Below are 16055 nucleotides of genomic sequence, written 5' to 3' on the forward strand. Positions count from 1 at the left end.
TAGAATTCAGCTTAAAATAGCCTTTTGCATCAGTCTAATGGCATCCATGGAGTTCAGAGTAGGAAAGTTGCCTCATATGGAAAAGGAATGAGCAGGGAGAATGTGAAATAACATGTTAGGTAGATGACTTCTAAGTGTTGTTTTTACTTTAGACTGTTTCAAGGACTAATCATTTTTATAGAAGAACCATGTAATTTAACCACCTAACCATGTAACTTAGAGAAATACTTGGAAATAAATACCTTGCCAGCAGAGAGTGGAAAAGAAGCCACCTTGTCCAAAATGTCTGGGGTTATCTGGAGGGATATCTATTGGAGCCTGTCCTGCAAGACAAAAGACATCGAGGAAACACAGGAAATAAATCAATGAGATAAATAACACAGAGGCTTCGTTCTGAAAACTAAACCACCAGATGACTCATACCTCCTAAGACCAGAGTATCTTGATGCTCCTGGTGAGAAGAGAAGAGGATGCTGGGGTTGACATCTTTTGTGCAGTAATGTTCCCATGGTGGAGTTAGGTCTATCACTTTGTCGTGCGGCTGTAGTTCTACATCCAGAGTTACCTGAAATAGCTGAGGATATTTTTCTGGTACATCACATGCATCCAACTCAGGCCTAAATAGGAATTTAGAAGAATAAGGTCAGTGAAAAACAATGGAACCAGCATGATGTTCAGTACAGAAACCATTGTAGATGGATTCCGAAGTTCAGTCTGAGACTCATTTCTAGGGAAAAATCAATCATTACCATGTAAGAGACTTTACTGTTTTGAGTCTCAGTTTCCTCATGGAGAGAAAAGAGGAGAAGAGTGTCTACTTATAGAATTTAGATACTACTGCTTGTGAAAGCATTCTAGACAGCAGGGCGGATATATTCTGACAGTGTACACTGGCATGTCCAAATCAGTTGTTAAAATAGTGAAATAGGCTCACAGCCACCATCCTGAGCTATTGAATGTCTACTCCTAACCTGGCTCTAGCAACTCCCACCTATCACCCCAGTTTCAACCACTCACATGGGTCCCCTAGACTACACTGTAATACAGCAACTAATATCTGATGCAGAGGTCCTGGGGGACCCTGCTTCAGTGCTATAGCCAGGCATTCATTCTGATGGGTCTTTGTTGATTCCATTTCCTTCCCTGTTGCAAAACACAAAGGGATACACAGATGCAAAGGATAACCATACTGAAACTTTGTTCCCTCTCTGTTCACTTCTGTTCCCCCACCTGGTATTTCAGACCTTTTTATTTGAAGTCTGATCCATTTATGTTTATGACAAATTATATCCAACTGAGAGTTGAAAATGCAACCAGCCTCCAGTATGCTGCTAAGCCACAGGCACAGGATTTGGGGGTGAGGGGGAAGCTGTCACATGGGCACTAATAAGCCTTGGGAACTTGACTGCCAGCATTTCACAGCTCCTTGGATTGAAAAGGCAGTTTGGCCCAAGTAGCACTCACTTGGTGAACTTTAAAACTGTTGTGTCCAGTGGAATGAATCCAGTATGAAACTGAAGCTGAAATATTTGAGTGTTGGTCACCTAAAAAATACAAAAGCAGCACATTACAATCAATCAGTGAAAAGGGAACCAGATCAAATGATTATATTTGGGGGAGTCATACATCATCAACTGCTTCTATATCTGCACCTTTGTTTACTATGAATATTAAACAACCTCCTCATTTGGATCTAGCCCAGCTTCACTTCCAACCTCTCCTCTCCATGAACTCTTTCGTGGCAAGCCATCCCCTCATCTCTGAGACCCGATGTTCTTGCACCTAGCCATACTCATCTCATTCCTTCTGTCCAGGATGTCCCTGTTCCAACCTGATGAACTAATCCTTCAAGAGCCACCTTCACATCTTCTGTAGCCTTTCTGAGCCACCACTGGATAGAATAAACTGCTACCTTTATGCCATCTCATCCTACCTCTTTAATGGTAGTGGATACTCGGACATGTGTGAATTTCCCCTGAACTCCTAAAAGGCAGTCTTACTTTTGTCAATCCTAAACCCCTAGGCAATGACTGGCATAGAACATGTATTCAGCAAATACTTGATGAATTAAAATATGAACATTTGCTATGAACATTAGGGTGCATATATCTTTTCAAATTAGTGTTTTCATTTTCTTCAGACAGATACCCAGGTGTGAAACTGCAGGATCAGTTGGATAATATCACTGACTCAATGAACATGCGTTTGAGCAAACTCCAGGAGAGAGTGGAGGACAAGGAAGCCTGGCGTGCTGCAGTCCGTGGGTCACAAAGAGTCAGACACACTTAGGGACTGAACAATAACAACATGGGAGCTCTACTCCTAACTTGAGGGGGAGGGAAACTCTATATTGCTTTCCATATTGCAGTAGCAATTTACATCCCCACCAACTGTGTATTAGGGTTCCCTTTTCTCCACATCATTGCCACAATAACACTTGTTATTTCTTGTCTTTTTGACAATAGCCATTCTATTCTGATGGGTGTGAGGTGATATCTCAGCGTGGTTTTGATTTGCATTTCCCTGATGATTAGTGATGTTGAGCATCTTTTCATGAGTCTGTTGACTATCTGTGTGTTTCTTTGGGGGAAAAAAATGTCTGTTTAGGTCTTGTGCCCATTTTTAAATTGGATTGTTTGTTTTCTTAATATTGAGTTCATGGCAGTATTATTCACAATAGATATGGAAGCAATCTGAGTGCCCCATTGACAGATGAATGAATAATGTGATGTGTATTATATACACACATATACATATATATATAGCATATATATACAACATACATGATTATTCAGCCATAAAAAAAGAATGAAATCTTGCCATTTGTAGCACCATGCACGGACCTGGAGGGTATTATGCTTAGTGAGATAAGTCAGACGGAAAAAGATAAATACTGTATGTTTTCACTTGTATGTGGACTATAAAAAACAAAACAAATGAACAAATAAAACAGCTCATGGAACACACATGGAACAAACCAGTGGTTGTCACAGGGGAGAAAGGTGAAACAGGTGAAGGACATTAAAGATACACATTGCCAGTTATAAAATAAAGTCACAAGAATGTAGTATATGGCACACTAGGGAGTATAGTCAATATTTTATAGTAACTCTATATAGTGTATAATCTATAAAAATAACAAATCACTATGCTGGACACTTGAAATAATGTAACATTTTAAGTCAACTGTACTTCAATACATAATTTTTTTTTAAATGCAATTACTTGTAGCGTCATTTGTGATATCCCAACAGTGGCAATAACTCATATGTACACCAAATGATGGAGGGATGAATAAAAGCTATATAATCATAAAATGGAATACTGTCTAGCTATGTAAAGTACTGATATAGCAAGGATGAACCTTGAAAACATTAGGCTAAGTGAAAGAAGCCAGTCACAAAAGAGTATACATTATATGGCTCCGTTTATATGAAATGTCTAAAACAGGCAAATCCATAGAAATAGAAAGTAGATTCCTGGTTGCCTAGGGGATGGAAGAGGAGGAACGGACTGCTGCTAATACACATAGCGTTTCCTTCGTGGATGATGGAAACGTTTGGGAATCAGACAGCAGTGCGGCACAACTCTTTGACAATACTAAAAATAAGAGCACTGTATACTTCAGAAGGGTGCATTTTACATCAAATTTATTTCCATTGAAAAATTGAAAAACTGTCATTACTTAATCCCACATTCTTAACAGAGACATCCCCTCTCACAGTGATCCAGATAGGGCACTGTGAAGAAGCACAGGTTGCTACAGAGCAAGATTTGCGCTTCAGTGTCAGGGCTGCCGTCTTCTGGCAACGCCATCTGGGCGAGTCACAGCCTCCAAGTCTTAGCTTTCTCCCCTGTAGAATGAGGGCAATGGGCATAAGTCATTTGTTTTCTGCTTTCTTTTTTTTTTATCGAAGTATAGTTGATTTAGAATGTTGTGTTAATTTCTGCTGCACAGTAAAGTGATTCAGCTTTATATATATATATATATATACACACACACACACACACACACACACACACACACACATTCTTTTTTATATTCTTTCCCATTATGGTTTATTACAGGGTATTGAATATAGTTCCCTGTGGTATACAGTAGGACACTGTTGTTTATCTATTCTATATACAATAATTTGCATCTGTTAATCTCAAACTCCCAATCCATCTCTCTCTCTCCCTTGACAACCAAAAGTCTGTTCTCTCTCTGAGTCTGTCTGTGTTTTGTGGATAAGCCCATTTGTGTCATATTCTAGATTCCATATATAAGTGATGTGTGTGTGCATGCTAAGTCGCTTCAGTCATGTCTGACTCTTTGTGACCCTATCAACTGTAGCCCTCCAGGATCCTCTCTGTCCATGGGATTCTCCAGGCAAGAATTTTGGAGTGGGTTGCTATGCCCTCCGCCAGGGGATCTTCCTGACCCAGGGACATTCTGAATCTGAGTCTCCTATATTTCCTGCATTGGCAGGCGGGTTCTTTACTACCAGTGCCTCCTGGGAAGCCCAAATAAGTGATAGCACATGGTATTTGTCTTTCTCTTTCTGACTTACTTTATTTAGTATGATAATCTCCAATTCCATCCATGTTGCTGCAAAGGGCATTATCTGACTGTTTTTTATCTGAATACTACTCCATTGTATGGATGGATATATGCACACAACACATCTTCTTCATCCATTCATCTATTGATGGACATATAGGTCATTTCCGTAAGTAAACTTTAAATGTTTTTTCTAATTCTAAAACCAGAAGTTACTCAAGCCCAAAGTGATATAGAAAAAATACTGAAATGCTCTTATTAAAGGGTCAGCTGAACTTAAGTCATGATTCTTTCTGAAACCATACCTTAGCCTGTAGCCGGCTTCCAATTGTTGACCTCAAGTGATACATGGAAACAACCACATCTCCTTGTACAGTGATGCTCAAAGGAATGAAGATTTTTCCATCTTGGACACGGTATTCCCTTTAAACAGAGACAAAAACATACTGAAAGAGAGTCTAATTTGGCACAGTAACATAGATTTACAGGTACAGTCCTCTGGGACTCTGGTCAAAGCACTTGTTTGTGCAGGCCTGAACCAAGGAACTATTTCCTAACTTAAGCAAAGTTAGGAGAACAGTCTATGCCAACTGGATGCAAATTGGTTCTGCCATGGGATGCCACTGCCAGGTCCTCTCTCTCCATCCCATCCTGATTTCTAGATCAATCAATTGCCCATTAGCAGAAATCACTCTCTTCAAATATGGGTAGTCTTAATGTATTTACCTTTCCCTAATTGTAAATTTATGGTAAGAACAGAGAGAACAAAAACTTCAATGGAGATCAATATAGAAACAGCAGTGAAATACTCTGTGAAGGTCTTGAATAGCAATCTTGAAATTCAATCTATTTCAAATTAACTTCACTTCCTGTTATCATCCAGTCCCTTTTCTCCACATCCCCTACCACCTCCCACTGGCACCTGCTCTTTATTATAGGTTCTGAAACATTTTAGTTACATCACCATCCACCTAGTTGCTCACATAGAAACCTCATTCATTTCCAATTCCTCCATTATCCTCACCAATTCTTATCAAGGTCATCTTCTTCTTCAATGTCCAGGTCTTCTGCCCACACCACTTTCTTAATCCTCGTTATAACTCACATGAGTCCCTTAGCTTGTATCACCACTTGGAGGGGGCTAGAGCATCCCTTGATTTAACTGTGCTTTTCTATGATTACCACCTATGTTGAACATTTTTTTAAATTACTGGCCATTACACAATGATACAGTCCTCAAAGGAAGAATAGGATCCAGCTTACACAGGAATGGAGCAGTTCACAAGAAGAAATGAAGAAAGGCATCACGACTTACTTCATTCGTTCAAAATCTGCACAGGTTGTATATATTTTGGTTTCTCCAATCAGCACATCACAGTAAGGGCGACATCCATTTCTCTGTTTGTTGAAAAAAGGAACTGGACTGACAGTGATCGACTTAATCGTGAGAGGCTTGAAGTGAGGGCGGTAGGGTTTGTCTGCTAGGAGGTCACACATGTAGCCCAGGTACCTAAAACACGAGACTGACGTTCTGTTGGTGCCGACAACACCAGAAGAAATAAGCAATCGATTTGCTATAAAGTTTATTAACCTACAGTAAAAATTTACTGTGTTAGTCCCTTAAGCATTAACTGGCAAAAGAGAAATGCTGACAAAAATTTAGGAAAGCTTTTATCTAATGACACTGCTGCACTTCCCTCCAAAGATCCCATAGTGGGATATTTATTAAATGAAAACAGTTTATGGGAGGGAGCTTTATTTGATCTAGCAGATTAAATTTATTATCAGCTGAAGGCTGGCTTTGGGGGAAAAGACAGAATTTATCATCAGAAGAAATTTTTTTAGTATTTTGGCCATACTGCATGACATGTGGGATCTTATTCCCCTACCAGGGATCGAACCTATGCCCCCTGCACTGGAAACAGGGAGTCTTAACCAGTGAACCACCAGGGAAGTCTCCAGAAGCAATTTTTAATCCAAAAGGAAGCAAAAAGATACAATGTAAATAAGAGAAAGAAGACACTCTGATTAAAGAGAAGATAATATGTCAGTTATTTAAAGATCTTTTTCTTTCTTATGGACATGATACTAGTTAGACCATGCCTGTGCCAACCATGCATAGAGCTGGCTTTACCTCCTGTGGGATGGTGAAAGTCCAATTCCTGGTCGCTTTGCGTAGAGCAATCGAACGGCTGGGCCAGGAGTAGAGTAGAGATTACAGAAAATGAACATAGCACCAACCAGAATCGATGATGCTGCCCGTCCATCCTATCAAAGAAAATGTATAAACTTATCATAAACATGGGCCAGTCAGGCAACTCAGCACTGAGAGGCTGCAGCGCAATTAAAAGAGACACATTAGGGTGGGAAGTCTGGGGGGTGGGATGTGGAGGAGAGAAAACTTAATTGGAGGTACTCATTCATTCAAAATTTTTCACTTGAAAACCAAAATCTGTTCGAATTATTTAAATCACAAAGCAGCCAGGGGAAGGCTTGGTCTTAGGATATGATTGACTCTCTGCTAACCTAAGAAACCCAGCAATATAAATTTGATTTGGACTTACTTACTGAAAAATAATCTAGTCTTCAAAGTAACTTTAGATTGGAAGGATGAGAACTAACAGTTAAGGTCTCTCAGTTTAGGGTGAAGGTAAAGAGTTCTCAGGTTAGGCAAATACTGCTTTTTGGACTATGCCTTGTATACATTTTATCCAAAATATATTCCCAGATTGATATAAAATAAAGAAGTTTCACCTGATTCAACCATGTTCGGTAAAGGAATGCATGCAGTAACATTCCTGACAGATGGTGAGCCAGCTTATTCTAGAATACTTTAAGTGACAGGGACCATCCTGTTTCAGGAAGAACTCGAAGTTCTTCCTTATACTGAGTATGTTGAAATTGTAATGCATTCCACTCAATGATCCTTGTTCTTCCTTCTGTCAGGACAAAGAGGAAACCTACTCCTTTCTCCTCAGGACAACCCTTCACATATTTGAAATACTCTCAAATCAACTTTTCTATTTTCCAGGTTGAAAACACACCTGATCCGTGATGGTTAATTTTTTGTGTCAACTTGATTGGGCTAAGAGGTGCCCAGAGAACTGGTAAGACATTATTTCTGTGTGTGTCTGGGGGTGGGGGGTGTTTCTGCAAACGATCAGCATTTGAATCAGTAGACTGGGTAGAGGTATACCCTCACCGCAGTGGGCTGGCATCACCCAATCTACCAAGGGCCCAAACAGAACATAAAGGCAAAGGAAAGGAGAATTTTCTTTTTCGTCTTGAGCTGGGACCTCCATTTTCTGTTCTTGGACATTGGAACTCTTGGTTTTTGAGCCAACACCAGTGGCCTCCTCAGTTTTGGGGTCTTCGGACATAGACTAAATGTTATCACTGCCTTTCTTAATTCACCATCTTGCAGGAGGTGGATTGTGGGATTTCTAGGCTTCCAGAATCCCTTGAGCCAATTCCTCTAATAAATCTCCTCTTACATATGTATCTCTATATAATCCTGTCAGTTCTGTTTCTCTGAGAATCCTGACTACCACACTATCCCTTCAATTCTTCCTCAATTGATGTTCCATTTTAAGAGATATCATCATTTGATGGACTTTCTCTGCACAGACTCCAATTTAAATACAACAGCCTTAAATGTGCTGCCCAGATGTGAAATGCAAGATATAAGATGTATTCTGACCAAACTAGAGAGGAAATACCATCTTCCTTTGTGTGGTAAGAACACTATGCTTTTATTAACATTCAGTTCAGTTCAGTTGCTCAGTCGTGTCCGAGTCTTTGCGATCCCATGAACCGCAGCACGCCAGGCCTCCCTGTCCATCACCAACTCCCGGAGTTTACTCAAACTCATGCCCATTGAGTTGGTGATGCCATCCAGCCATCTCATCCTCTGTCGTCCCCTTCTCCTCCTGCCCCCAATCCCTCCCAGCATCATGGTCTTTTCCAGTGAGTCAACTCTTTGCGTGAGGTGGCCAAAGTACTGGAGTTTCAGCTTCAGCATCAGTCCTTCCAATGAACACCCAGGACTGATCTCCTTTAGGATGGACTGGTTGGATCTCCTTGTAGTCCAAGGGACTCTCAAGAGTCTTCTCCAACACCGCAGTTCAAAAGCATCAAATTTTTCGGCACTCAGCTTTCTTCACAGTCCAACTCTCACATCCATACATGACCACTGGAAAAACCATAGCCTTGACCAGACGGACCTTTGTTGGCAAAGTAATGTCTCTGCTTTTTAATGTGCTATCTAGGTTGATCATAACTTTCCTTCCAAGGAGTAAGCGTCTTAATTTCATGGCTGCAATCACCATCTGCAGTGATTTTGGAGCCCAAAAAAATGACGTCTGACACTGTTTCCACTGTCTCCCCATCTATATCCCATAGCCCCACACTAAACTGAATGCAAGCTAAATCACACCATAAGTTCTTATTGATCTTTCCATCCACTAGAACTGTGAGCCCTTTTTCAGATGATATGATAATAGATAAATACACTTAATCTTTAAGAACCAGAATTCAGGACTTTACATTTATCCTGTATTTAATTTCACATTAGTGGTTTCTATTAGCCTGCAAAAACTTCCAAGATCTAGATTCATTATGTGACCTTCTCAGCCTGAGAAAGCTGGTAAGCTTATCTCCACATTTTCAAAGTTGTTAATTAAAAGGACAACCAAATGCAACCTTTTCCTGGGAAGATACTGATCCATTAATCACCTTTCTTTGGAAGCAATATTCAGCCAATATTTGACTAAATGTATAACAATTTAGCCCAAAGGTTTCCATCTTGAATGTAAGAAATGGGAAAATATCTCTACTAATCTATTAGTCTTATTCCAAAAGTTCAGTTGGTTTGACATGTATGTTTATAATGAATCAATGTGGACTTCTTTATTCTAAGAGTTTAAAATTATCTGTGCAAAAATTGTATTAGAATTTCACCCTGAATCACCATCAGGCTCACCAGTCTATAACTTTTCAAGATCAACTCCTCCGTCTTTTGGGGAAAAAACCTCCTTTCCTTGCCTGCCTGGCATTTTTTCCTGTTTCCTAATAACATATAAGGAACCCATATTTGCTTTTCCAAGTGCTTTTAGCATTGTGTCACATAATTTAAGTCTAGAGAGAGGATTATTTTTAAGGACTGTGATGCAATTTCACTATCTCACTACCTCTCAGCTTTGTCTTATTTATCATTGTTCCTCATTTTCTAGCTTGACATCTGTTCCCCTGATGAAGAAACAGAATAAAGGATTTACAGTTTTACTGTGTGCCTCAAGCATTTGTTGTTGTCCTTACTCCAAGGACAGTTTTTTTTAAAGACATATTTCTCAATCTTAATTCTAGAATTTTGGAATTTAGCCTTCTTGACACTCTTTTAACAGGTTCATGGCTCTTAGATATGTGTTCGCTCCCTTTATCTGCTATCCAGGTCTTTTTAAAAGTTTTATTAGTTTTTTCTTTTTTAATTAAAAGACGAATATATGCTTTTAATTTTTATTTATTTATTTATTTTTGACTGTGTTGGGTCTTCGTTGCTTTGCTCAGGCTTCCTCTAGTTGTGGCAAGAGGGCTTCTCATTGCAGTGGCTTCCCTTGTGGGGCACAGGCTCTAGAGCGCAGGTTTAGTAGTTTTGGTTCACGGGCTTAGCTGAACCAACTAAGTTCTGCGGCATGCTAGATCCTCCTGGGCTGGGGCTGGAACCCATGTCCTCTGCATTGGCAGGTGGATTCTTATCCTGTGTCACCAAGGAAGTCCATGTGTTTATTTTTAATAATAATAAAAAAAAGGAGTATATAAAATAAAAATAAGTGCTCCCACCTCCAGCTTCAATTCCATTTCCAAAGACTCAGTGCAGACTCCCAACTCATGCATGTCCTTTCCAATTCATGCATGTCCAACACATGAAAGCCTAGAGAGCAGACAGGGTCCTAACTCTTTGTCTGCTTCTTTTTTTTTTCCTTTTTTCTTCTTTCATTGGGTTTTTATTTGTCATGATTGTATCATTAGAACTGGGAGCCTCTGGTCTCTCTCGAGCCATCTCCCCTTACAAAGCCACCAGACCTAGGCTTGTTGAACTTTTAGAAAGTTTCTAAGTGAAGAGAAAAATCATCAAAGTGCCTAAAGGCTGCTTAGTCTCTAAAATAATCTGTCTTTTAAACAATCTGTTCTGCCTCTAAAAGGAAAACCGTTCGACCTTTCACATTAAACTGCTATGAACACCAAGTGTTTTTCCCTTATTACCAAGACTTTGGGGATGTGAAATGGAAAGAAGAAAAAATGTACTCAGCTTTCATCCCTTTTTTTGCCAACCGACTCTTAAGAAAGATGGGAAAAATCATCAACTAAGATTATAGCAAAATATATACCCTAAAGTTTATCAACATAATGAATAGTTCTAATATTTATGCTCAGATTTCATTTTTGTGCTCATTTCTTGACGTAGTCCATCACTTATTCATATCTTTTGTACCTGGGATACAAAGGTAAAAAAGGTACAGTTCTTGCCCACAAGATGCTTATAGTCTAGTGGGAAAACAGGCAGGTCACCAGGTCATGATGACGCAGTACATTAAATGCCACCAAAGATATTTAGATATATAACTGAATGCCCATATTATGAAAAAGATATTACCCAAAGTTGAGTTTAAAGCAATACGCAAAAGCCCTCCAGAGGAAGGGTTGGGGAAAGGGACTCTAGGAAGTCAGTGGTCAGAAAAATCATCAGTCCCACTAGAACTGCTATAAAATATCATCAATCTATGTGACTGCATACAAGGGCATAGATGTCTTTTAATTTTGCTTTTATTCAAACATAAATGTAAGAGAATAAAATATTCCAATATGCTCATGTCAATTCTATTCACCTAAAACTCTGGCATTTTCGCCTGGGCACCCACAGTTCTTGTTTCTACCTCTTTTATATTAGTAATAGCACATTTCAGAGGCTCTGTATTATCGGGGTTGTATACATATCTGCCTCTCCCATTGGCATTCACGCTTTAAGGCAAGAATAATGTGTTCCCCTCATTTATAACCCTTACATCACCTAACTCCTAAGGAGGTTCTTAATAAACGCTTATTCAATATAAGCATTACCTGTTCGCTAGTCTATATAAGGCCATTTGTACTTGACCAAACCAAACCAGCACAAATGACAGCCACATCAGCAACATGAAAAGCTTACTCACCAAGCAGTGGACAACACAGACGTTCTTGGGATTCTGTAGTAGCCAGTTATACATATTCCGACACACAGCAAAGAGGTTGTGCAGGCTGGGCGCCTGCCTGATGGGCCAACTGCATTCTGAGACCTAAAGGAACACAGCAGACAGGAATGAATTCCCAAGCAGCTCCCTCTCCATGAGCAGGTATCACACCAAATAACTTCTGGAAGTGATACTACATCCTCTTTCAACACAGCAAGAAGAGTTGGGAACAGGGTCCAAACACAGAAGAGTTTAATCCTGTAATTTTTTTTACTTGAAAAATTCTGTTTCAGTAAACGGAATGAAAACACAGTTTGAAATACATTTTAAATTAAACTGGATGATTTAAACTACCTATTTGTATTTTTAAAAATTCTGTGGGGTTACACTGAATTTAATCTCTATTTAGCATAAAATGTTTTGATCTGCCTACTAGATGCTTAATTATAGGGTTACATTATAAATCCTGCACTACCCTTAGTTTTATCCAAGCTGATAAAAGTGAAAACATGAAAAAGTGCTCCTGAGTAAGCCAAAGATAGGCTTTTTCAGGGGTCTTATTTCTTTCTCTTTTAATAAAGGAACCCACAACTCCATGGGGGTGATATCTGGCATTTTCATTCATTTAACACACACAATCATTTAGCACATTATAGAACACTGACTACACTTGCAGAATTATGCTTGGCTCTTATCTGAAAAATCATGTAAGATGGGTACTAATATGATTCCCATTTTGCAAATGAGAAGACTGACTCGCGGAGGTTGTCTTATCTAAAGTCACACCACTGGTTAGCACCAGGACTGCAACCAAGGTCTTCTGAATGTAAGTCACTTTGCTGCAACAGTATACTGGCTGAGGTTGTTATTTGTCTCAAAATTCTAGGCATGAGTCTCAGAAGGGAAAAGCTTAGATTTAGGCAAACTCATGAAAACAGAGAAGCCTGGTAGGCTTCAGTTCATGGGGTGGCAAAGAGCCGGACATGACTGAGCTACTTTCACTTTCACTTTTCTTCTCAATGACCCCTCTGGGCTTTCCTGGTGGCTCAGATGGTAAAGGATCTGCCTGCAATGCAGGAGACCTGGGTTCCATCCCTGGGTCAGGAAGATGCCCTGGAGGAGGGCATGGCAACCCACTACAGTATTCTTGCCTATGGAGAACTCCATGGACAGAAGAGAGTTGGGCATGACTCAATGACTAACACCTTCACTTTTCTTTAATGACGTCTCTAAGCCTTTCTCCATAAAATACTGTGAATGATAATCACCTACCTACCTCATAGGATTGTGGCTACCACATGAGAATGTATTTCAAGGGTTTAGCTCAGTATTTGACACACACAAAATGATCAACAAATACTGGCTATCACTATTATTATTTTATCAGGTAACTGTAGTACAAAGCCTTAAGGTCAGATAGAGCCAACTATGTTTGAAAAAAAATGCATAAAATCCTTTTTGGCAAAAGTTTAGACTAAAGGGTCAGATCATACAAGGCCTTGTTAAGAACTGAGAGAAATATTTAAGGAGAGTAACTTATTAGATTTCAGTATGAAGAAAGGATATAGATGAAAAAAGACAGAGAGAACAGTCAGATGACTGTAAGTGGAATCTAAGAAGGATGGCAGCTTAGGCTAGATGAGTGGTAGTGGGACACACAAAGACTTGAGGAATTCAAAAAACAGGAAGTGGAATGCCTGTATACGAGACTCAGTGATTGATCACAGGGCGGCAGTGTGTGAGAGTAGATGGGGATGTGCAGGGGGAGGAGACAAAAATGACTGCCAGATTTCTGGCCTGAATGGCTGGATAAAAGGATGGCAAGTGCCATCATTGGACCAGGGAATTCTGGTCAAAGGAACAGGCTTTTACAGACGGTGTCATCAAAAAGTGCTCTGCAACATTAACAACACTCATCTGAGAAAACCCAAACGTCCCAAATTCTTTACATTTAACAGTGGGGAAAGAGAGGCAGGCATAATCTGTTTGGTTCACACTTTTGTAGCAACCTTATAGTAACTAGTCAAAATATAGGTGGGAAATTATCTGTGCTGTCTAGAGTTCACACCCGAAAGCAAACACAGAGTTTCTCTCTCTGTGGATGCCAAAAACCCCATTCTTTTTGGTTAGTTTGTAACTTTTTTCCTGTAAAACGATTGTAGGTGGCATCAGGGGACCTTCCAGGCTGTTAATTATCATAGACCTTTAAGAATGACAGGTGCAATTTATTAAACAAAATAGATGAAATACCTAACAAAGCTACCAAACAAGCCAGGGTAGCCAGTGTTGAGCCTCTGTCTCCATAAAAGCTTGCCCCTTTCACCTAATATGATTTGGGGCTGTTTCTGGCCCATTCTTTATCCTCAGATAGATTCCCCAATGATTTTTCCATCTTGGACATGGTATTCCCTTTAAACAGAGACAAAAACATTCTGGAAGAGAGTCTGATTTGGCATAGCAACATAGATTTACAGGTACAGTCCTCTGGGACTCTGGTCAAAGCACCTGTTTGTGGAGGCCTGAACCAAGGAACTATTTCCTAACTTAAGCAAAGTTAGGAGAACAGTCTATGCCAACTGGATGCAAATTGGTTCTGCCATGGGATGCCACTGGTCTTCTGCCAGGTCTTCTCTCTCCATCCCATCCTGATTTCTAGATCAATCAATTACCCATTAGCAGAAATCACTCTCTTCAAATATGGGTAGTCTTAATGTATTTACCTTTCCCTAATTGTAAATTTATGGTAAGAACAGGGATTCCCCAATGATGTGTTCTCAAGGTACAGAAATAATGATTAAAAATAGAATAACTGGGAAGAAAAGATTTGCCGTCAGAGGAACTGCAAAATGTACATTTACACAAGCTGCTTCCTGTCTGCGATGTGTTTCCTCCCCTTGGTAAATTCCAACTCACACCACAAGGCCCAAGTTAAGTGTTCTCCCGTCTCTGACAGTTTCTCTCAACACTCACAGGCAGAAACACTTTGTCATCCTGATCAGCAGAGCAACAAGGTGAAGCCCACAGGTTGGGCTTTCACCTTAGCTTTACCACTTACTACCTAACTAACCTTTGGCAAGTTGCTAACCTCTCCAAGACTCAATTCTCTTGTGTGTGAAGTAAAAATGGGCATTACAAGGCAGCTGGGAATTAAGAAGCATGACAAACACAGTAAGTGTCAGCTAACTGACAATCCGAATTCAGATTAACTGTTTACATCTATCTCCCTGTCTAGACGCTAAGCCCCAGGAGAAGAGAGACCAGCTTTTGTTTCTGTAACCCAAGTCCAGAGTCCACGTGTGAGTCCAGTGGCAGGCACTCAGGAGGTATTTGCTGAGTGAACGAACGAGTGAGAGAACCAAGTAAGGAACCCTATGTGGTAATCTCTTCTTATAATATGATTTATCTTTGTCTATGTGTAAAAGATCTTGAAGAAGGAATGGTGAATCAATTTTGTTGTATTTTTAGATTGTGACTGTGTAAAAGTGTAGAAAATTTATTTTCTCAAGCAGTATTCAGGCAGCATTTTTAAACCTTTTAGAAATTATATATCACCCCTATAAATACTAAATGTCAATATCTATAATGAGTCTCAGCTAAAAGCTGGCTAAACTGTTCTTAGCACAATACACCAATTGTTCAGAATCATTAAAGTAATCAAGTAAATAATATTAATTTAAAGTACGCCATAATTACATATTTACTTGATATAAAATTATACACCATTAGACAAACATACAATTAAAATTTTTTAAAAGCATGTGCTCTAAAAGGGAAAAACATTAAGGTGTAAAAAAAAAAAAACAAAAAAAATTTTAAACAAAATCAATCTCTGCAAGAGGTTTCTGTAGCTCTGTGAGGTTCACAGCTTTGTGCAGTGGGCACAATCCTTGGGCAGGTGACACTTCATCACGCTGCCTCCAGTCTCTCTGAACCCCTCCTGGAGGAGCAGACAGCAGAAAACGCCATATGGATTACAGGAGACTGAAACATCACAGGGCTGAATGCCATTTGGTTTTCATCTTTCTGTCTCCCTGGGCAAGAGAGGAGATGACAGAAGCATCCCATTTGCTGAGCATAAGAGCAAAAGATGCTATAGAGAATCAAACTGAAGAGTCAGATCCAATGTTTTAAGAATCTGATTCCATTTTTGGAGGACAGAGATACTTCAGGCAATTGCTTATTTGGCATCTTATTATTAGTAATGGTGATTATAGCTTCCCCTTACTGAAGGCTTACTCTAAGCCAGACACTGCTATCAAATGCATTCCTTATCGCACACCTACAGA

The 16055-nt window shown here is 39.6% G+C and overlaps 1 protein-coding gene across 4 annotated transcripts in view; it reads right to left on the reverse strand.

Moving 5' to 3' along the window:
* Positions 1-16055, reverse strand: part of DNAJC6 (DnaJ heat shock protein family (Hsp40) member C6) — a 170630-nt gene that overhangs the window by 34812 nt on the left and 119763 nt on the right. For all 4 annotated transcript variants that reach the window (XM_043461065.1, XM_043461066.1, XM_043461067.1 and 1 more), the window contains 7 exons: positions 11752-11874; positions 6678-6811; positions 5859-6053; positions 4849-4966; positions 1465-1544; positions 424-617; positions 243-323 (listed from right to left, as the gene is read on the reverse strand). In XM_043461065.1, the coding sequence (XP_043317000.1) occupies positions 243-323; positions 424-617; positions 1465-1544; positions 4849-4966; positions 5859-6053; positions 6678-6811; positions 11752-11874 (925 nt within the window). The remainder of the gene's footprint in view (positions 1-242; positions 324-423; positions 618-1464; positions 1545-4848; positions 4967-5858; positions 6054-6677; positions 6812-11751; positions 11875-16055) is intronic.

This window comes from Cervus canadensis, chromosome 2 (assembly GCF_019320065.1).
Source record: "Cervus canadensis isolate Bull #8, Minnesota chromosome 2, ASM1932006v1, whole genome shotgun sequence".
Taxonomy (NCBI): Eukaryota; Metazoa; Chordata; class Mammalia; order Artiodactyla; family Cervidae; genus Cervus; species Cervus canadensis.